Below are 23,290 nucleotides of genomic sequence, written 5' to 3' on the forward strand. Positions count from 1 at the left end.
AGTAACATAGATGACCTTACACGTAACATGCCATGCATTAGAAACCCTAGGTGCGACTACGGAAGCTTCCCCTGTATTGGACTTGTCCTTCACTGTTCTTTTCAATCCAGGTTTTTCAAATCTTCAGAGTTATACCTTTCTAATTATTTTACGGCTACAACTATATGACGTGACAGGATACAAAGTTCAAGAATTGTTGGCCTCTTATGCTTATTCAAAGAATGTAACAGCATTTGAACAGAATTCCAGTAGTGTTTACTTAATTTTTTCAGAAGAGCATATTAATAAAGATCAAACTTATGCCACATTAATCTCATATGGAGATCTTTGATAACAAAGACTACCCAAGAAAGATATTAAGAAAGCAATCAAAATTCTTATAGATCAACGGTCACACATAACGAAAATTCTAACAAGAAATATACAGATGAGAAACACTTACGCGCCTTCCTTCTTAGCCTTGTGCTCAAGATACTTTTTTAAAATGTCATCCACAGTCGGATTACGTGGGAGCTTAACCAACTGCAATCAAACCAGCATAGATGAAATGTACACCATCAAAGCTGAATAAAGATATGAACTAAAATACCTAAAACCCTATATATAAACAAGAAAGAAAGCCTACCTAAAAGAAAATTATGCAATTCTAGTTTACAATAGTGCACAACAGAAAACCAACACAGAAAATGGATAAAACCTTATATACCCAAGGCATTACGTAATGCTAGCATACAATGGTGCACAACACAGAAATGACACCGAAAATGGATAAATCATCTGTCCAACTCAAAGACTCATCTCGTAAGTACTAAATTGGAATCAAACTTTTAAAGCATTGTTCACTTCATTCACCTTGCCCAGCTGTGTTACAAATTCACAATCATCAACAAGCTGCTTTTTCAAAGTTGTTGGCAACTGAATCTTCACAACTTTTTCAGGAGATTCTCCATCCTTCTCCTAAAAAGAGACAACAAAAGGCGGAATCATGAAACTATGACCAAATTTTTTAGCAGAGAAGACTGAATATGAAAATTAATAAAATCAAAATAAAAAATCAGGATAAATTCTAGAAATTTTATTCTTATATTGTATACTATATTTTCTCACTTTCTATTAGGACTGGAGTGAGGGAGGAGATGTTCTCAGCGAATGATTTATCTCTCATCCATTCCTCAACATCATGCTGCATGCATGTTTCAACATATGCCATCATAACTTACATACTTTGTGCTATGTGACAATGTTCCACCAAGTTTCTGGGACCGCGAGACATGGGAAAGGGGAGACACATAGGGGGAGGAGTGCGAGCACCCCCGAATTTTAGGGAAATTGGGGGGCAGGGGGGAGGGGGCAGAGTTGGGGATGGGGGACGTCGGGGTATTTATGTGCCTCTATATATATATATATATATTTCAAATCCAATAACGGAATACATTGACTCATGCATCATAAAAGCTCCAATGACAGAAATAATAAAAGTATAATCAATTTAAATTCACCACTCATCATTTTAGAATCTACAAAAGTTTAAATTCATCATTCATTATTCTAGAATCTGATTAGTACTAAGCAAAATCACAGATACTTAAGTCAAAAGACGGGAATACTAAATTGAACATATTCAAAATCAAAAATAGTAAGGAGTGGCGAGTCAAATCCTCGATCTGAAGTCATCATTATCATGAGTCAACACTCAAACGTTAAAACTGAAAATGAACAATGGGCAATGAACCAGTGTTTTTAGAACCTCCTTGAGTAGATTATCAAACCGTTGTGTGAATTCTCTAAAATTTTCGTTGTTGATTTTCTTGGCCTGCTGGAAGTTGTCTAGAAGCATAATACCTTCCTTGATAGTGGCCCATCTCTTGTCAAAAGCTCGACGAAATTTATCCCAGTCTGTAAGACTACCATGGAGCAAAGGTACCAATCCCTAGCATTTCTTTCTAAGATCAAGGCAAATAGCATCGTAACCACATCTTCTTCTTGGATCAACCTAGCACCTACAAGCCAATAGAACTCATGCATATGTTTTTCAATTCTTATTGCATTAGTTCCATTGAATTTGGGTAGCCTCACTACATATTTATCAGGCAATGGAAGGCAAGCATCAGGGAATTTACTCAAACTCAATGGTTTGAATGCAACAATGAGCCAAGGTTTATCCATGGTGCTAGAGGTAGATGTATCCATAAATAGAGTTATAACCACAAGACTCTTTTGAACTAATGGAGATGCGGTATCCTAAATAGTTGTCTTACGAGTAGTTATTTTCTTTCTTAAAGCTATGGTATCATCAGACGAACTACTAGGGGAGATATGAGGATGAGATTTAGGAGTCACCAAAAGAGAATCTATGATGTCGTTTGAATATTATTCCCCAGCAATGGCACCAAAAAAGTTACCACAAAATCTAGCAGGGCTTGGAGAGGGAAACCCGACAAGACAAAAAGCTATACTAAGTGCTAACAATGGGGGAATGGCCCATTGTCACCACAGCCAAGGCCCTACTCCTTACAAATTTTCACTGATGGGAGGAATCCCAATAGCATAGGATCACCTATGAAAGGTGTTTTAAGGTTAGGGTATAAGGTGATAAGCTAGAATCTCTTAAGAAAAACTCGAATTTCAGGTATAAGGCTTCACTAAGAAGCAATGTGCTTTCTATGAGAGGACCTAGGAAGAAAATGTAGACAACCTAGGCTTTCTTGATTTTGCATGAGTATTGGAGTTCCTAAGGTTAAGGCAATGGAGAGAAAAGGCTTCTAAAGATATACTTCAAAAAAGCACAAAATTCATACAAACTTCAAGGAAGCCCTCAAGTTGACGAAGAGAAAGCCAAGGTTTCCCTCTTAGGGCAACACCGAGGGCAAGAGATTTTATGGAGGAAACTTAAGTGGATGCCCACCAAATTTGCAGCTCAAGCAGCCAAGACCCTCCACTTGATGTTTAGGCTCTCAAGCCTCCACAAGACCTCTCCCCTAGAATTTCGCTCTAAGTCATAGTTTTGCCGCCCTAGCCTTAAAAGGTCTGAAATTTTAAGACAAGAATTTACGGATGAGATGTGAGAATGATCACCAAGGACTTGGAGAAGTGCCTTGTCCTTTGGGCATATGGAGTCAAGGATGCATTACATAGGCTAAATTTGTTTCCAAGGAGGTTGAAAATTGATGCCCTGGGTATCAATTTCCAACAATTACCCACTTCTAAGGAAAATGGATATTGATGGAGAGTTATAAGAATTCTTTCACTATGAACATTCATTACATGTTATACAATGAGTAACAAATGAAATTCTCAACTAGATAGCCTCGAAAATATATTTTCAACAAATTAAGGCATAAACAAGCATAATCTAGAAGAAGCAATTCCACACATTAGACAATTCAAAATAATAATCTTCAACAGAAGTCACTTGCAAGAAAAAATGTAGTAAGTCCATCCATTCACCAAACAAATAGCTCCAAAGACCATACAAAATAGCTTCCAAACATCAAAATTCCCATCCTAAGTCATAAAGTAATGTCAAAATTCACTCTAGGTCACATGTCGGCGCAGTGTTGCACGAAGCGCCCCCCCCCCCCCCCCCCCCGGTTCCAAGCCCCGAAGCGCGTCCCGTACGGAAGCGCCTAGGAAGCTTGGCCGGAAGCGCCGCTTCGGCTTTTTTAGCCGCTTCCTGGAAATTTGGAAGCGTTGTACGGAAGCGCCGCTTCCGAAGCACCGAAGCGCGCTTCGGGCGTCGGAAGCGTGGCGCTTCGGAGGAGGAAGCGTACGCTTCCCAGACGCTTCCGTACACTTCCCAGACGCTTCCGTACGCTTCCAGAAAAGCTTCCGGAAAAGCGTTTAGAAAATCGTTTTTTTTCAATTTTTTTTTAAATTTTAGGTGAGTTTGCTTGTTGGGGGTGGGTCCACCTTGGGTTAGGGTGACGAATGAAGGCAAAAAAAATATAAATATAGCAGATGCTCCCTCATGGTAATGTTAAATTCTTAAAGTAAAAGTGACATTCTCCTTTATTTTTCATTTTCATCCTTTTACTTAAATTTTTAACATTACCATGAAATGACTCAGGATGTTTGAGAGTGGTTCCAGCCTCATTGGACTTCATATGGAGAAAATAGAATTTCATATCCTATTCAAAATTCAGCAGACTTAACAGTTTTCAGGTATTCGGGATCAATGGGATTGTGGCATTTCATTAGATTATATCAAGAATGAAGGTATGCGATTAGCATTTAATCAAGAGCACCAAGCCCTATATGTACCCTGGTGTTGGTGGTGTTAATTGTTGAACTCCTTTGTCACGCGGCACGCCCTTAGCAAAAAATTACCTTTCAATCAAGTCAAAATCATCGATCAAACATGTTAAGCTTTTTCTACCATATTTTAAGTCTTGAATTAAGTAGTTTGATCAAAATTGGGCAATGTTGACTAATATCCCTAGACAATCGAGGTAGAGGCAAAGGCTAGACAAGAGGAGAAGAATCTAGATTCTAGATCATTAATGTACAATGGATGTTATATCTATCTTGATTTATGCAAAAATATGCATGTTTTCATGTCTTCTACAATTAATTTGGTATTTGGGATGTTTGTTTTGAGTATAAATGCAAAAAAATATAAAATATGTATATATATATAGCAGACGCTTCCGCGGACGCTTCGCTTCCTAGATTTTTGGAAAATGACGCTTCGGCGTCCCCGCTTCCAAAAAACGCTTCCGCTTCGCTCCCGCTTCGTGCAACATTGTGTCGGCGTAGTAGCCAATGCGTAAACATAACAGTTAACCCACAAAGAGGTCAAAATGCTCACATCATGTATGCATATGCCCTTCTAGGTCATGCATTGGGCTTCTCCAGTGCCAAAGTAAGTGTAGAAGGCTCCAAAAATCATGATCTAGGGGTTAGCCCCTAAATCTCCACACAAATCATCCTATGGATGTCAGCTTTGTGTTCGAGTCACAAAATCAGTCTCATGGATCTCTTGGTGATAGAATAGCCTAATTTTGCTCCAACATTGAGGGCTTCAAAGATGGTGCTAGCCCTCACATGTCTCAAACAGTGAGACAAATCTCATCTAGCTCTCGGATCAATTGCCAAACCACATGTACAGTTCTAAGTTGGGTGGGGTAAGCTGGTCCATGTGAATCGTCTCATGAATAATGTGTGGCAAAGTGCAAACTATTGAGGGTATTACCCACCACCCATGGGTAGTATCCATACGAAAAAAAAAATCTCCTAGATGGTCCTCAACAGGCAGCCCCTTGTAGCCACCAGATAGCTCGATGTGCCACTATCTCTCATACCTGAGCTAGCCATATGCTCCCCCACCAATCTATTACGATCGTATGTTTCAAGGTGGGCCTTCCAACCCCAAAGGTATGGCTTTTCATTGTGTAGTTGGGTATTTTGTTTACTTATCATGGAAACTTTTGGGCATGGATTAGTCAGGGGACTCGATGGAAAGAGTGGGCTTGGTTTGTACTCTTGTCTCCTCTCTCCAATTTGATAGTTAGCCTTGTATCCTAGTCCCATGGGGTCTCCTTTATTGGCTACTAGCTTTAGGGGTGGCACTACATGGGAAACCCCGATTTTGGTTGCATGGTCCTGCCTCCCAACACCATATACATCACTCCCCTCCACTCATTACAACCCCATTCACCATATTTCCCATCTGGGCCCACATTTGTCCATTGGGTCCATGAGGAGTTAGCCTCCCCTTCCCCTTGCCCACACTTTGGGTCGGGCTTGAAACGATGCCCTGGAGGTCGGTGCAACTAAAAGAAAAGAAAATGCATAATTTGGCCACTCTCAACTAGAAATGTACCATAAAATGCAAAAGATGGTCAGGGCATACAAATTTACCACGTAGGCAAAAGCCAAACAAGAGCTCTACCCCTATCATCACCTTGGTTCCTAGGGCCCCTCATATTGGCCCCTTACATCATTAAGGAACCCATCATTGGCACAACCCCTGGTGGGCGATGAATTGCCCCACCTTAAGTGGGTATTTGCTGCAATATCTTACATATCATGCTCTCATCCCCTGGAGCCCCAAACAATTACAAAAGAAAAATCTATATAAGAAAAATGGCATATGAAGGTGGAAAAACAATGGTCAGGGTAACTCATTTACCACGATTGCTCCCTCCTATATTCATATACCCAACTGTGGGCTTCCCTTATTTTAGCTACCCCTTGTACTACAACATGTGGCTTAGAGCATTCCCCTAATTACACTAATGTTTTGTTTCACTAGAAGGTGAGGGGACGCATTGGATCTTATACAGGATTGCAGGTGGATCTTCATTTGGGGTTTAGTCTCCCAATATGGGGTCTAAGCCCTCCAGAGGGTCATATTGGCATTTGTAGGGTGAGCGTCTAGAGCCACGGGTCTCCACCATAGCAAAGAGCAAATTTCCACTTCATTTAATCCTTCAATTCCACTTATCGCTTGTTCTTGTTCCACCTATTGGACGATGATAATGCACCTGGACCACCTAGCCCAGTTGGCTCCACTCTTGTACCACACACTTGGCAATTGATCCAGGGCCCAAATAAGGATGTGTCTCACCATGAGAGACAATGGGAGCGCTTGCATCGTCCTTCTAGCCCTTAGAAATGGGATGTCGGTTTGTTTGATCAATTTGGAGACCCATGAGGATGTTTTGCACCCCCACAGCCTCTTGGGGTCACCACAGGTCATTTGCTTGGATATCAAGAGGCTACCCCCTTTATCACTATGTTTGGAGATCATTCATTCATCTTGGCACATAGTGGACTCCACTAGGCCTCCTCAATGGCCCTTCGACCTATTTTATCAATTATTTTGCCATGTTGGGAGGCTTTTTTTTAATATTATGGAGCTACCTTGTTGGGCTTGTCACCAAGGAATGTTATTTTTGCACATTATTTTATTAGTTGGGGAATTATTAGGCCTTATTAGGCAAATCGAACCCCTTAGGGAGGATATATATTGATGTGATCATCATTTCATTTGAGCATCACTTGAATTTGGACTTCTATCTCTTCTTGAGAATTTCGCAAGCTTTATTGATGGACGAATTGGAATCTTGATGCATTTCGATGTTTGGAAGAGCTTGGCTTTTATCTTGGAGCTTCGACTTTTGTCTATTGATGATTGGAAGATTTTCACTATACTTGTAAGTGTATTTGTCATGGTATATTTCTCATTTTGCCACTTGTATAATGTATGAATAAATTTTGCTCATGACGCTGGTGAAGTTGCAGTAATGAAATGCGAATTTGTTAATATTGTCTTTGTGAGCACTCTTTCATATGTTTTATGAAAAGTATAGTGAATAAATATCCTAGGGGTATGTGATTGTTCATAATTACCTTGATAAGTCATCAATTGCGGCATCAAAGAATAAATTTTCCTAGTAACCTAGTTGTTGCCTCTAGGGCCATGCAAAGTTGTTGGAGAACTCCTTGATCGAGTATAAGGATCTCTAAACATTGAATCTCATTGACTCCATTCTCCCAACAGGCTAGGCACTGGTCTAGTCTTAAGTGATCACTAAAACGAAGATTTTTCTCACAACCTTTTCTTTTTTCCAAGCCCTAACCCTAGTAGGCTTCCTAGGGCATTAAAAGAAATCCATTGTGCCATCCAAAATTCATGAAATTTGGTCTAGAGTTGAGTTGGTATGTCCTTGAGAGGTCCTCTAGATTTGAAGCTATTACGATGGTCAAATCTCAACTTTTGGCAAGTGCTAGCTCGCAAACGATTTTCCTGAGGTTTCCTTTGGTTAGTGGCTTTATGTTAATTTTAGGTATGTTCTATGCTAGAGCAATTTATTTCAATTTTCTCAGTTAGCACAATATCTTTTCCTGATTAGCAATCACATTAGCATTAAAGTAAATTGCAGATAGAACATAAACATAAATCACAGAAGACAAGCCAGGACAAGAGGACACAAGATGTGGCGCTAGCCAAGGACAAACCCCAATGTGGGGAAACCCTTGATCAATTCTTCTTTTATGTTCTTCAAAGTTCAGCAGAGAAAGAGAGAGAGATAGTACATTTACAATAGAAGTCAACATTTTTACTTTTGATATCTACATGAGATCAGTTGAAGACATGTTGCTTCAACTAATTCTCCAAGGTGACTTCTTCTCCTATCGTAGTGTCCATTTGTTGCACCTTACCGTGTAGCACCATGCTATACCAACACAGTATTGAACCTTGATGACTGAGCTGCTCTCATCTGCTCTCATCATCATGCTGCTCATTATACTGCATCTTCTATCATCATGCAACCCTATTCATCATCATGTTGCTCCTTACTGAGATTGTCACAGAGGTGGTCTCTACATATTCTTCAAGCCTTGCAACTGCACCTGTTGTAGATTATGTAACATCATAATATTCTTGTCATTCTTTATTATGACTGAGATCACTATGCCGAGGTCATGAAAGTGCATTTCTGTGGGATCACTGGAGTCCTTGGGACCATGACTGCATTTAGAGAGTAGGCTGACACAAAGAGTGTCACTTCAAGACTCTTATCTTCACAAGTATGCCTGAGACAGTTATGTCTCCATGACAACGTATGGATGTCTCCATGACTGTGTATAAGGTGTCTCCATGACTGTGTATAAGGTGTCTCCATGACCTGCATATAAATGTTTCCATGGCTTCATATAGCGTCTCCATTGACTGCATATAACTGTCTCCATGAATGAGTCTTCATGACTGCGTATAAATATCTCTATGCCCTGCGTATAGATGTCTTCAAGAACAGTGTATAAGGTGTTACATGAACAACGTATGAGGTGTCTCATGAACAGCATATAGGATGTTGCCATGACTGCGTATGAATGTCTTTATGAACTGCATGTAAGGAGCCTTGTGTATAAATGTCTTCAAGAACAGCGCATAAGGTCTCACCATGAACAGCGTATAGCGTATAGGGTTTCCCATGAACAGCGTATCAGGTTTCCATGAACAACGTATAGGGTTTCACCATGAACAGCATATCAGGTTTCCATGAACAGCATATCAGGTTTCCATGAACAGCATATAGGGTTTCACCTTGTACAGCGTATCAGGTTTCCATGAACGTTTCACCATGAACAGTGTATGAGAAGTCTCCATGACTGTGTATGGACCTTAGCTCAATTCATAGATGACTACACCTAATATGTCTCCATTTCCTGCGGATAAAGTCTTCATGACCTGCGTATATGGATCTTCATAATGGCGTATAGAGCCTTTATTGACTGCATGTTAATAAGTCTTTATGACTGCATTGGATTAGGGCATCACCATACTAGGCCAGTGTATTCTTTAGTTTCTCTCCTTGTCCAAAAACCCAAGACGTGGAGAGGATATCACGTGAAGAGTGTATCCAAATGACTTCAAATCCTCTTCTATTTATACTAAAGCGTAGATAATGAATAGACATGTCTATTGGACTTCTAAGCCTCCTCAAGTTGCTGGCCGACTTGACAATTTGTCTTATAACACAAATAAATTCATAACTCCATGAATACTCATCAGAATCGGATGATCTTTAGATCAAGCCTACACCTCTCGATGAGAGGGATCCAATAAAAATATTAGCTGCCATAAATAAGATGACTCACATGGAGTTTGGCCCTAGTTGCCAATTTTAACACTTTATCAAGGATTGTTGTATTAAAGTCTCGCATAAAATCCAATCTCTTGATCCTTCTTCTCCTCCCTCACTTGGTCAAGCTCCTCTACTTGAAGTTTCATCCCAAACCCATGACCTCCTTTGGGTCCACTAGGGTTTCCTTGTGGTCCCGCAACCTTGTTACTCTAATTTCACAAGGATTACTTAGAAACCCTATTCTTCTAAGATTATATCGTCTCGGGCACTTTTTTTCAAGAAATACTCCCCAACCCTAGGTCCAGGTCTCCTTCTAGTGCTTCTTGAAGAGTCATCCAGCTTGCTTCTAAAGCAAGCCATCCGTATCATTAGAGTCTCTCCTTTGAATAGGCTTTTGGAAGCACTACCTTTACACCATTAATATATTTCTCCGAGTGGTTTCCCTATTACCAAGACTCCTCTCATCGGTGAAAGTTTGTAAAGAGCAAGGAGCTTTAGCTAAGGTGACAGTGGACTATTGCTCCATTGTTGCCACTTGACCTATAGTTGCTCTATGGGAACTGTTGATTTCTGGTAGCATCGGATGTGTTGTAAATCTCAAAATTTGTAGGAAGGCTTAGACACATGCATTCTCCAATACCCAAAAATCCTTTTGGAAAATTCCACCCAGAGACAATTTTATTAAAATAATTAATTATTTTTTATGGGACCCTAAGTCCTTACTTAGGAAATTAAAATAATTCAAGGGCATTCATCTAACTATGGGTGAAACTTCTACAAGAAGATGAGGATCAAGCCAAAATGATCTAAGCCATTGATTAGAAGTTAATCTAGGTCGTTGGTTGTCCAACAGAAAGATATAAGAAGAGGCTTGAGGGGCACTTGGAGAACACACAGAGGAGAGATCAAAAGTTCTATTTTCTGAAGCACAGCCACAATTGCAAAGATTTTCGATAGTGATCTTTTCCAGTGAGGGTCAGGGATAGTATCCAAAGGGAAATCTTTCTCGGTTGGATAATACTCAGCAGAGAAGAGAGAGAGAGAGTGAGATCTAGCAGAGGCATCGCAGAGAGAGGGAGGCGGACGACGAGCCACGCAGAGGCAGCACAAAAGCCAAGAGGGAATCCTTAAATTTGTTGAAGGAATCGATTGCAGAAGTTGGAAGTTTGAGACGAGGAGGTACAAATCGAAGTTCCTGGGTAGCAAATCGATCAGCTGAAAGGGTGAGATTGTCCCCAGAGGGTGTGAAGTTGGGCTGACGCAGTCACTGTGCAGAGGTTGCGTAGAGGTAGACAGGAGCAGTTCATTCCGTGGTTGGATCAACCAGGATTTTGAAGAATTTCAATCCCCACTCCTGTTATCAGTTTTCCTTATCACTCCATGCATTTAGTTTTAAATCCACGCATGATAAATATTCTAAAATCTGGAAATGACAATATTTCCTTAAAACACAAATTTAGAGATTTCACAACTGCTAAAATTGCAGAAATAAAACACAGCAAAATTATGACAACGACATACAGAAAATAACACAATGATTTTTGGTCAATGTGACTCCGGAAAAACCCCCATACAACTATTGGGGAAAACCAATTTGAGAGCTCTTCTTTATTTCTGAAAATGCTTTTACAGAAAAACTGAAATATACAGTAAAGCTTCCAGGAACCACAAAGTACAACTTATCTCGATTTTCGTGCTTGAACTCCACATCGAAAATCGTGCCAATCAGCAAACTTCCAAAACAAAAACAAAAATCTAGTGATAAAACAGCATTAAATGTTGTACAACCTGCCTCGAAAATCATGACCAAAACTTGTTGTACAGACCGTATAGATTTTAATGGTGTAGTTGCCTCGAAAATCGTGCCCAAAACCTGCCTCAAAATCCATGCCCTTGCTGTTGTCCCTCTTCCTCGATTTTTGTGCCTTTCTCTTGCTCTACGATTTTTCCTTCGGATGCCAATAAATGTTGCTGCCTAAATTTGCTTAAATGCCTTCTTGCTGCTCTCCTTCACTTCTCATAAATTTTCTCCTTGCTCTCTCTTCTCTTTCTTTCAAATGCTCATGAAGAAATGAATTGATCTTTTATTTTTCTTCTCTTCTCCTTTTACTCTCTAAATGACCTTTTGGGTTACCCTGAGATCTAATCGTTGAGATTCATTTAGATCTAGGGATGAGAATAAATGTGCATTTAATTCTCACTTTCTACTTTTTTTAACTCACCAATAAAGACCCACTTAGCCTTTTATTTCTATAGTCACTTTTCCACTTTTTAATTCTTCATTGACTTTAATAAAGTCACTTTTAAATTAGAATGTACCTTTACCACTTATAAAGTCACTTTTAAATTAAATTGACTTTACCACTTTAAAGTCACTTGTCCTCTGGTACCCAAATTTTAACACTCCCTCTTACCGAGGAAAGTGTTCCTCACCACTCCCATCTTGTCTCTGAAGTAGACATGCTTGCCCCGTGCTAAGGCTTTGGTGAAAATGTCCGCTAGATCCTCATTTGTGGAAATGTACTCAAGCTTGACAGCTCCCTTTTGCACATAGTCTCTAATGAAGTGATACTTGATCTCAATATGCTTTGACATGTCATGAAAAACTGGATTCTCCGTGAGTTTTATGCAACTCTGATTATCACAGTAAATTACTGAAGGTCTCAATGCCTAACCAAATAGACCAAACAACATCTTGCGAAGTCATATGGCCTCACAACTAGGCAAACTAGCAGCCATATACTCTGCCTCAGCTAAACTCAATGCAACTTGTAAAAATTTCTGTTTTCCCACCCCGGTTTTCAGTTTCTCCTTATTTCTCCCATGTAGTTAAATGCCCATTCCCATAACCATACATTTAACAGACTGAAAAAAATAAATATTGCTGAAAACACAAATTCTGGAAATTTTTCAGAATGCTGGAAATTGCAGAATTAAAAATCAGCAATCAAAAACAACCATTAAAACACATTAAAACACTGATATTTTTGGTCAACTTGACCCTGGAAAACCCCCCTGCAACTCTTGGGGAAAACCAGTTTGAGAGCTCTTCTTTATTTCTGAAAATTGTCTTTTTACAGTGAGAATTATTCAGCAAAAAATCAGCAAGCAAATTTACAACTTATCTCCTTTCCCGTGCCTCACAGCAAACAGGACAGCAATAAATGTTGTACGGCCTCCGTTTTGTGTGCAGAAAAATCAGCAAACTGCTCCTCGATTTTTCTGCAAAAATCTGCCTTTCACTATGTGCTGAATCAGCTGTACAAATCTGCTCAACTGCTGCCTTGGAATGTGTGCCAAGCTGTTGTCTCCTTCTCCTCCCTGCTCAGAAATCTCTCTTGCTCTCTTGCTCTCCTTCTCCCAATCTGCTCATGAAAGAATGAATGACCTTTTCCTCCTTTTCCTCCTTTAATATAACTCCAAGTGACTTTTGGATGATCCAAGTGACTTTTGGGTGATCTCTAAATCCAATGGCTGAAATAGATTTAGATCAATGGCTGAGATTAAATGCTCATTTAAATCTCACTTTCTATTTTTTAATTCACCCCACTTTAATAAAGACCCACTTAGTCATTTATTTCCAAAGTCACTTTTCCTTTCTAATTTTTCATTTACTTTAAAATTAGACTTAGTAACTTTATCACTTAAAGTCACTTTTAAATTAGATTTAACTTTATAAAATTATAAAGTCACTTTAGGAGAAAAATTAAATTCTTTTGGACACTTTTCCCTAGGCCAAAGATCAAAGCCTAAGGGAACCACCTGTCCTCCGGTACCAAATTTCAACACTCCCTCTTACCAAGGAAGGTGTTCCTCACCACACCCATCTTGTCTCTGAAGTAGACATGCTTGCCCCGTGGTAAGGCTTTGGTAAGGATATCTGCAACCTGCTCATCAGTGGAAATATACTCAAGCTTCACAGCTCCCTTCTAAACATAGTCTCTGATGAAATGATATCTGATCCCGATATGCTTTGACCTGTCATGAAATACTGGATTCTCCGTGAGTTTAATGCAACTCTTATTATCACAGTAAATCACTGAAGGTCTCAACGGCTGACCAAATAAGCCAAACAACATCTTGCGAAGCCAGATAGCCTCACAACTAGCTAGACTGGCTGCCATGTACTCTGCATCTGCTGAACTCAGTGCTACTGACTGCTTCTTCCGGCTGAACCATGACACTACTGCTGAACCCAACCCAAAACAACACCCTGAAATGCTCTTCCTATCAGAAGCACAACCTGCCCAATCAGAATCAATGTACCCTGCCAATCTCACTCCATCTCCCTGCCTGTAGTCCAGAACATAATCCACTGTCCCCTGCAAGTACCGCAAAATGTGTTTTGCAGCCACCCAGTGAACCTTCCTAGGCTCACACATAAACTGACTCATCGTGTTGACTGCAAAACAAATATCTGGTCTAGTGTTGACCAAATACATCAAGGAACCAATCAGCTGCATGTACAATGTGGGATCCACCAACTCGAATACCGAAGCATGAAGCTTCTTCCAGTTGGTGATCATCGGTGTCGACATGGGTCTACAATCCTCCATGTGGAATCTGCTAAGGATGTCCACAATATACTTCCCCTGCCCCAGGAAGAAATGCCCCTCCTCCTGCCACACCTCCAAACCCAAAAAGTAATGCATCAAGCCGATGTCCTTCATCTCAAACTCCACCGCAAGATCTCTCTTACAGTGCTCTATGAGTCTCTCTGCACCTGTAATGATCAAGTCATCCACATACAGCACCAGAATGAGAGGCTCCTCACCAATCACAATCAAGTAAAGGTTCGGATCTGCCTCACTCTTTGTGAAACCCATCCCCTGCAAGTATGCATCTATCCTGGAGTACCAAGCTCTGGGAGCTTGCTTCAGGCCATAAAGGGCCTTCTTCAATCTGCACACATGGGACTCCTTCCCATGCACCTCAAAGCCCTGTGGCTGCTCAATGTACACCTCCTCCTGTATGAAGCCATTGAGAAATGCGGTCTTCACATCCATCTGGTGGATCTTCCAACCCATCTCTGTTGCTATCGATATAATGGAGCGGATCGAAGTATATCGAGCCACGGGAGCGAAGGTCTCCTCATAATCAACTCCCTCTACCTGGGAGAAACCTCTAGCCACAAACCTCGCTTTGAATTTCTCAATGCTGCCATCTGCAGCATGCTTTACCTTGTAAAGCCATCTGGAAGTAACCACGGATTTGCCCTCAGGCCTCGGCACCACCTCCCAAACATCATTCTTCATGATAGAAGAATACTCCTCCTGCATGGCCTCTCTCCAGACCTGCTGGCTAGCTGCCTCCTCATAGCTAGAAGGCTCAGAGTCAAGGATGCTGGTAACCATCGCCATATAGCTACAAAACCTCTCAGGTGGTCTACTCTCTCTGACCGGCCTCTTTGGCTCAGCAACAGATGTGGCATCTCTCAAGGTGTCCTGAAGCCACTTGGGCTTCCTCTTCCCTGAGCATGCTTCTCCCATAGGAGAATGAAACTCCTCCTCCTCATCATCATCAGTAGCCTGAACTCCTGACTGTCTGTCTGCTGTCCTCCTGCCTGCACCTGAACCTGTAGAAGCTGAGGTACCGTGTGAACTGTCCATCAGTGGACTCCCTAGTGAACTGCTCTGCATGCTGCCCGGAGCACCACCCCTCTGGTTCGGCGAGCCACTGCTCACTGACGGACCTGACATCCTCATAGATATACCTCTTGATCCTTCTGATCCCTGCCCACTGGATCCCTGTGACTGACTCAACTGCTGCTGAGGGTCTGGCTGATCCAGATACTCTAACTCCCGTGACCTCCTAAAGGCCCTGTCCTCCTCGAACTTCACATCCCGTCTGACAACGACTAACCTCTGTGCAGGAATGTAAATCCGAAAGGCCTTTGAGGTCTCACTGTAGCCCACAAAGATACCCTTCTCTGCGGTGGGCTCTAGTTTGGTCCTCTTCTCCTTGGGTATATAGGAGTATGTAATGCATCCAAAGATATGAAGATGACCAAGATCAGGCTTCTTCCCAGAGAAAGCCTCCTCCGGAGTCATGTGCCCCAAGGCACGATGCGGACTCCTGTTCTGCAAGTAAACAGCTGTGTTGCAGGCCTCTGCCCACAAGAACAATGGCAACCCCTGATCATGTAACATGGCTTTGTCATCCCCTATGATGGATCTGTTCTTCCTCTCTGCAACCCCGTTCTGCTGGGGGTTGTAAGGAACAGTGAACTCCCTCCTAATGCCTGCCTCCGCACAATAGTCAACAAACTCTCCAAGGGTGTACTCTCCTCCATTGTCCGACCTCAAGGACTTGATCTTTCGACCTGTCTGAGTCTCCACAAGAGCTCTGAACTCCTGAAACCGCTTGAAGACCTCATTCTTGGTCTTCAAAAAATAAATCCAGGTCCTCCTGGAGTGATCATCAATGAATAAAACATAGTACTCATATCCACTCAAGGAAACATGAGACATCCGACCGCTCACATCGGAATGAATCAAATCAAGTATCCTCGTTGCTCTGTTGTCACTGCTGGGAAAAGGCGATTTGGCAAACTTGCCCATCGCACAACCTCTGCAAGTATCAAAGTGATCAGTACTGAAATCTGGCACACCTGTAGTGATCTCCCGCAATGTCCTCAAGGCTCCATGATACATGTGTCCCATCCTGCGGTGCCAAATCTCACACAGCTCAGAACTGCTAGCTCTACTGTCGGTACTACTGCTCAATGCCAAAAGGGGTTGAAATGCAAACTTGTACACCTTTGCATGGCGTACACCTATCACTCTAGCTGAATCAGCTAGAGTGCCCCTGGGATACATCAACACCTGTCCTCCCCTGAACAGTACCTCATATCCTCTGTCCTCCAAAGCTGAGACGGATATGAGGTTCTTCCTCATCCCTGGCACATAAAGAACCTCTGACACCTTCAAGGGAGGTTTGGACTCCCTCTGAAATGTCATTGTCCCCACCCCGACTGCTCTAACAACTCTGTCATCACCGAGTACTACCTCAATATCAGTGCCAGTCTCTGAAAGCTCTGAGAAGTACTCACAGACTCCTGTCATATGACGTGAAGCCCCACTGTCCACATACCAGATACCTGAAGATGCTCCGCTAATCGAGGGAAAAGCATGCTCCCTCTGAACCTGTGTGGCAGGTGATCCTGCACTAGAGCACTCACATGTAGTGAACGCAAACTCCCGGTCAAACCGACCTGCAAAGTCCTCAATCTCTGCTAAACCTGCCACATCCTGGTTCTTTCCCTTCTTCTTCTTCTTCTCCGGACACACAACTGCATAGTGTCCCATCTTTTGACAATTCCAACACTTCACCTTGGAATAGTCCTTCTGTGTGTTCCCCTGTTTACCTTTACCTTTGTCTTTGCCCCCACCACTGTTTGTGGAAACCTGCTTCTTCCCTTTGCCTTTCTTGCCTCCTGCCACCAGTGCTACATCCTCATCCTGCTCAACTGGCTTGGCTGCCCCAAGCTGACCTTTCCTGATCTCTGTCTGAATACAATCATCCCAAAACCTCTCCCATGTGGGAAGGGTCTCACGTGCACAAACCCCATCAGCAAAGTTCAACCATGAACGGGGGAGGCCATTCACTGCAATCCGCACCAACTCAGTGGGTGGAATGGCCTCTCCAATCGCTGCCAACTCATCTCTCACATTAGTAATCTTTGTGAGATATCCAGCTGCACTATCATTACCCATCTTAATGTTTTTCAGCTTCTCCTTCAGGACCATCTTCCGGTTCTCATTGGTACTCTGGTAGAGATTGGACAATGTTGTCCACATCTCATGGGCATTGCTCTTTCCTCTCACATGAGGAATGCAATGGTCTTTGATTCCGTCTAGAATCAGCCTCTTACCCTTATTGTTCTTCTTTTTATACTCAGCCAACTGAGTAACATCAGTGGGCACAACAACAGGGTTATGTGCGGTATGCACCATGATATCCCAGACTTCTGCCTCCTCAAAGATACTCTGCATTCTCTCCTTCCAAACGCTGTAATTTATATGCCCATCCAACCTATCCTCCACCCTCAATCCCAATGACATCCTGTTGTCCTAAAACTGAAAGAATAGCACTGTTGTAGTAAAGATAAAACTGTTGTTTATGAAAAAATCAGCTTGCTGGAATTTTCTGAGTGAAAAATCAGCAACTGTAATTTTTCCTTTTGCTGTCCCAAACTGCCCTTCAGCACTCAAGCTCCGATACCATGTAAAAATTTATGTTTTCCCACCCCGGTTTTCAGTTTCTCCTTATTTCTCCCATGTAGTTAAATGCCCATTCCCATAACCATACATTTAACGGACTGAAAAAAATAAATATTGCTGAAAACACAAATTCTGGAAATTTTTCAGAATGCTGGAAATTGCAGAATTAAAAATCAGCAATCAAAAACAGCCATTAAAACACTGATATTTTTGGTCAACTTGACCCTGGAAAAACCCCCTACAACTCTTGGGGAAAACCAGTTTGAGAGCTCTTCTTTATTTCTGAAAATTGCCTTTTTACAGTGAGAATTATTCAGCAAAAAATCAGCAAGCAAATTTACAACTTATCTCCTTTCCCGTGCCTCACAGCAATCTGGAAATTACAGCAAACAGGACAGCAATAAATGTTGTACGGCCTCCATTTTGTGTGCAGAAAAATCAGCAAACTGCTCATCGATTTTTGTGCAAAAATCTGCCTTTCACTATGTGCTGAATCAGCTGTACAAATCTGTTCAACTGCTGCCTTGGAATGTGTGCCAAGCTGCTGTCTCCTTCTCCTCCCTGCTCAGAAATCTCTCTTGCTCTCTTTCTCCCAATCTGCTCATGAAAGAATGAATGACCTTTTCCTCCTTTTCCTCCTTTAATATAACTCCAAGTGACTTTTGGGTGATCCAAGTGACTTTTGGGTGATCTCTAAATCCAATGGCTGAAATAGATTTAGATCAATGGCTGAGATTAAATGCTCATTTAAATCTCACTTTCTATTTTTTAATTCACCCCACTTTAATAAAGACCCACTTAGTCATTTATTTCCAAAGTCACTTTTCCTTTCTAATTTTTCATTTACTTTAAAATTAGACTTAGTAACTTTATCACTTAAAGTCACTTTTAAATTAGATTTAACTTTATAAAATTATAAAGTCACTTTAGGAGAAAAATTAAATTCTTTTGGACACTTTTCCCTAGGCCAAAGATCAAAGCCTAAGGGAACCACCTGTCCTCCGGTACCAAATTTCAACACAATTGACAGTTGTTTCCAGCTGATCCACGAAACAACTGTCGAACCCAACCCAAAATAGCGCCCGAAAGTACTCTTCCTATCTGAAGCACAACCTGCCCAATCTGAATCCGTGTACCCTACCAGTCTCACTCCATCACCTTGTCTATAATCCAAACCAAAATCCACAGTCCCCTGCAAGTAACGAAGAATGTATTTTGCAACCACCCAGTGCACTCTCCTGGGCTCACACATGAACTGACTCATAGTGTTAACTGCAAAACAAATATCTGGTTGAGTGTTGACCAAATACATCAATTTACCAATCAGATGTTTGTATAGAGTAGGATCCATCAACTCAGAATCAGAAGCGTGAAGCTTCTTCTAGTTAGTGATCATAGGTGTAGACATGGGTTTGCAATCCTCCATGTGAAATCTACTAAGAATATCCACAATGTACTTCGCTTGTCCCAGGAAGAAATGCCCCTACTCCTACCACACCTCCAATCCCAGAAAATAATGCATCAAGCCGATATCCTTCATCTAAAACTCTGAAGCAAGCTCTCTCTTGCAGCCCTCAATGAGTCTTTTTGTACCAGTGATGATCAAGTCATCAACATACAACACCAAAATGAGAGGCTCCTCACCCACCACAATGAAGTATAGGTTTGGATCAACCTCACTCTTTGTGAAACCCAACTGCTGCAAGTATGTACCAATCCTCGAGTACCAAGCTCTAGGAGCTTGCTTCAAGCCATAGAGTGCCTTTTTCAATTTGCATACATGTGACTCCTTCCCTTGCACCTCAAAGCCCTGCGGTTGCTCAATATAAACCTCCTCTTGAATGAAGCCATTGAGAAATGTGATCTTCACATCCGTCTGGTAGATCTTCCAACCCATCTCTGCTGCAAACGATATAATGGAGCAAATAGATGTATACCAAGCTACGGTAGCGAAGGTCTCCTTATAGTCAACTCCCTCTACCTATGAGAACCCTCTTGCCACAAATCGAGCCTTGAACTTCTCGACGCTGCCATCTGCAGCATGATTTATCTTGTAGAGCCATCTGGAAGTAACAACTGATTTAGCTTCAAGCCTCGGCACTACCTCCCAAACATCGTTCTTCATAATAGAAGAATACTCCTCCATCATGGCCTCTCTCCAGACTTGCCGGTTGGCTGCCTCCTCATAACTAGAAGGCTCGGAGTCAACAATGCTTGTTACCAATGCCATGTAACTACAGAACCGCTCAGGTGGTTTACTCTCTCTAACCTGTTTCTTGGGCCCAGCAACTAATGTGGCCTCGCGCAAGGTATCTTGAAGCCACTTCGGCTTCCTCTTCCCTGAGCATACTTCTCCCACCGAAGTGAAAGAATCCTCATCATCATCAGGATGGATCAGTGATAGTTGATGCAGTCAGGATACTAGAGTGACAGTTGTAAACTAGTAGCAGTCAAGTGTTGGGGAGCGCGGTGCAGAGTGGCACAATGCAGAGTCAACAGTAGCGCAGATTCTTTAGTGACAATCCAGAGGCTAGTAGCAATTAGGACTCCGGATACACATGCATCATACTGAAAACAGTTGATTCGGTATTTGGGATGCTTCTCAGTTACAGTAGTTGTAGTTGCAGCAACAACAGATGAGAGGGAGTTGCAGTGCAAATGCAATGTTGCCAGCAATATAGCAGGGTCAACAGTAGCACGAATGCAGCGTCAGAATTATGCAGTGGTTGGTGGGCAGTACAGCGAGACATCAGCAACGCGATAGGTGATGATATAGAGACACAGTGTTGTGGTAGGGTGTGTAGCACTAGCACACAGAACTCGATAAGAGGGAGTGTTAATGTTTATAGCATCGGATGTGTTCTAGCCAAGAAATTTGGTGGAGAGGCTAGAATACATAAGATCTCCAAAACCCAAAAATTGTTTCTGGAAATTCCACCTAGAGATGGCTTAATTAGATTATTAACCGATTTTTGAATATTTCTTAAGTCTAACTTAGGGAATATGGTTAATTAATCAGAATTAATTAAGTCAAGGTGTGAATCCTCTAGAAACTCACACAAATCGACTCCGATATGATCCTAGCCATTGATTAAGTTTTAATCTTGGTCGTTGGTGCTCCAACAGGAGATTGTAAGAAGAAGTCGATGGGCACTTGCAGAAGACACCTAGAGACACTTGTGAGACACTTGAGCAGTTTGATTTCCTTGGTAGATCGATTTTCAAAGAGCAGCAGCAGTTGCCGGAGAGCCAGAGATTGAAGCAAAGACAGCAAGGGGCAGGGACAAAGAGTCCAGAGGAAAGTCTTTCCAAATCCATAGAGTCAGCTACAAAAGGGTCAAGTTTCCTCAGTGAGGCAACGCAAAAGCTTTAAAGGCAGAGTTCGATTTTGCCAAACAGATGGTCGGTTCAATTGCTGGAGGCAGAGAAGATTTCCGAAAGGTGTTAGGGAGTCATTCTGAGACGCTGGATTGGACAAAAGGTTTGATCAATCGCAGTTCCAGGCAGAGCATTCTACTGCCTGCGCAAGTTTGATGCAAATGCTGACACAACGGTTTCGTGGAGCCCATTCAAAGCCAGTTACAGAGTTGGATCAAAATCGGGTGAGAAGAAATTTGTCTCACTAATTTTTGTCGCCAGAATCTCCTGTAGTGGATTGTCAATTTGTGCATCCAGATTGTACTCAAAATTTCAATGCTGCTTAATAATAAAAACCCTCAATTGTTGCATCGGTTTTCCCAAGTTGGGTTTTTACAAGGACATTTGTCCAAGAAAAAGGGTGTCATGTTTGTGTGCTAGATTTTCTCAGTGTCCAACACTATTATTTTCCGCGGTTTTATTTGTGAAAATCACAATGTGAATTATTTCGTATTTGTCGTAGAAAAGTGCAAATAAATTGTTAAATAAATTAACAATTAGGAAAATAATTTCCAATTGTTGTGATAGATAAAATTTTCATAGACCACAGGGAGGAGAGTTGACCACAAGGCCAAATTTTATTGACCAGGCCATTGACTACTGTTCACTTCTTAATTTTGGCTAGTTTGTCTAGCGTTGTGTGATGTTCCTTTTTTGGTATTCCTTATGGCATGGTTAGGATGGGCATTCAAGGTTGGAGGCAGACAAGTCACAGATGTAGATGTTATGAATATAATTCATATAAAAATAATAATAATATAATAGTTAATTAACTAATGCTTAGTTAGTTAGTAATGAAGAGGCGTGTCTTGGAGACATGACCATCCATGAAAGGGCACCTGCCTAGGGTATATAAGCAGACCCTCATTCTCATTTGTAATCATCTCATATCAATTCTTATACAATATTCAATATACAGTTACATGTCTTACAATGGACATTTACGTCGTTGAAGCATTTTAAAAATTTCGCTGCGTATACGACCTTTGGTCGTTACATTGGTATCAGAGTTGTTCGATCCTCTAGTTGCTTCACTACTGCACAAAAAATACGTATGATCTCGGCCTTTGGCCATTAAGTATCTGCCATCTTTGTTGTCCCCACAATTTGAAGCGTTTTGCTACCAAGCATTAGAGATTCTCCATCTTGCCATTAGGCCCTTGGCCATTTCCAAAAAAAAAACTAAATGAATAAATATATATATTTAGAAGAAATAAAAAGTTTAAAAATACAAAAAAAAAGAAAAAAAATTCATTCAAAAAAAAGCAGTAAAGATAAAAAGAAAAAAATTATATAAAAACAATTATTTAAAATATATATATATATATATATATTTAAAAAACACTTACTGGCTAGTCGGACAAGCTTGACAATTCCCTCATCACTGCTGCAGTCAACACTGGAAAAACAACTCACCTACCTTCTGCAGCCATATATACAACCTGATGGTCATTAGCCACCGCCACACGCACTGCACAACTCCCAGCTGCCATGACTCCTTGTTGGCTTCGCCGTGCTCTTCGTTGGCGAACATTCTGACGGCCATCCAACTATCGACCTCCACACCGCAACCCGGAATCAAACATGTTGTCGTTGCCCGACAGTGAAAACACCATCACCTGTAGGCGCCACTATTGTCCTCGTTGCCATGACCAATTGCCACTCTGAGTCGCATTTGCTGTCACAACCGCTATTGCCTCCGCCAAAACGCCATTCGCTGCCCAGCCACAAAACACACGACTCTGCCCAACCTGTCATCCAAACAACTAATTGTATAGTCTGCTACAAATATAGTTTTCACCATCATCATACAAACCATACTAGCTGTCGTCAATACCTGCTATTGTTCCCTGCTTTCTGCCGCCACCGTACGACACATAAATCAATTGCCATTTCCCTATTTATAAAAACACTCATCGTGTTTGAGCTTGTATGTCACCATATTCGTACGTTGTATGTTGCCAATAACACCTTCAAGAAATTAAAATTAGCAAATCTAAAAGGTGCCAACTATTCACAATATCCATTCGTCAAAACTGAATAATAAATCAATTTTGA

The 23,290-nt window shown here is 41.5% G+C and overlaps 1 protein-coding gene across 1 annotated transcript in view; it reads right to left on the reverse strand.

Moving 5' to 3' along the window:
• LOC149139982 (protein MRG1-like) overlaps window positions 1–23,290 on the reverse strand; it is a 353,221-nt gene that overhangs the window by 169,143 nt on the left and 160,788 nt on the right. Inside the window, exons 7-8 of the mRNA XM_089448612.1 lie at window positions 853–957; window positions 443–522 (exon numbers count right to left, since the gene is read on the reverse strand). Of these exons, the coding sequence (XP_089304738.1) occupies window positions 443–522; window positions 853–957 (185 nt within the window). The remainder of the gene's footprint in view (window positions 1–442; window positions 523–852; window positions 958–23,290) is intronic.

Source organism: Pinus tabuliformis, chromosome X (genome assembly GCF_031772625.1).
Source record: "Pinus tabuliformis cultivar Carrire ecotype Pingquan chromosome X, CPIR1, whole genome shotgun sequence".
Classification (NCBI taxonomy): Eukaryota; Viridiplantae; Streptophyta; class Pinopsida; order Pinales; family Pinaceae; genus Pinus; species Pinus tabuliformis.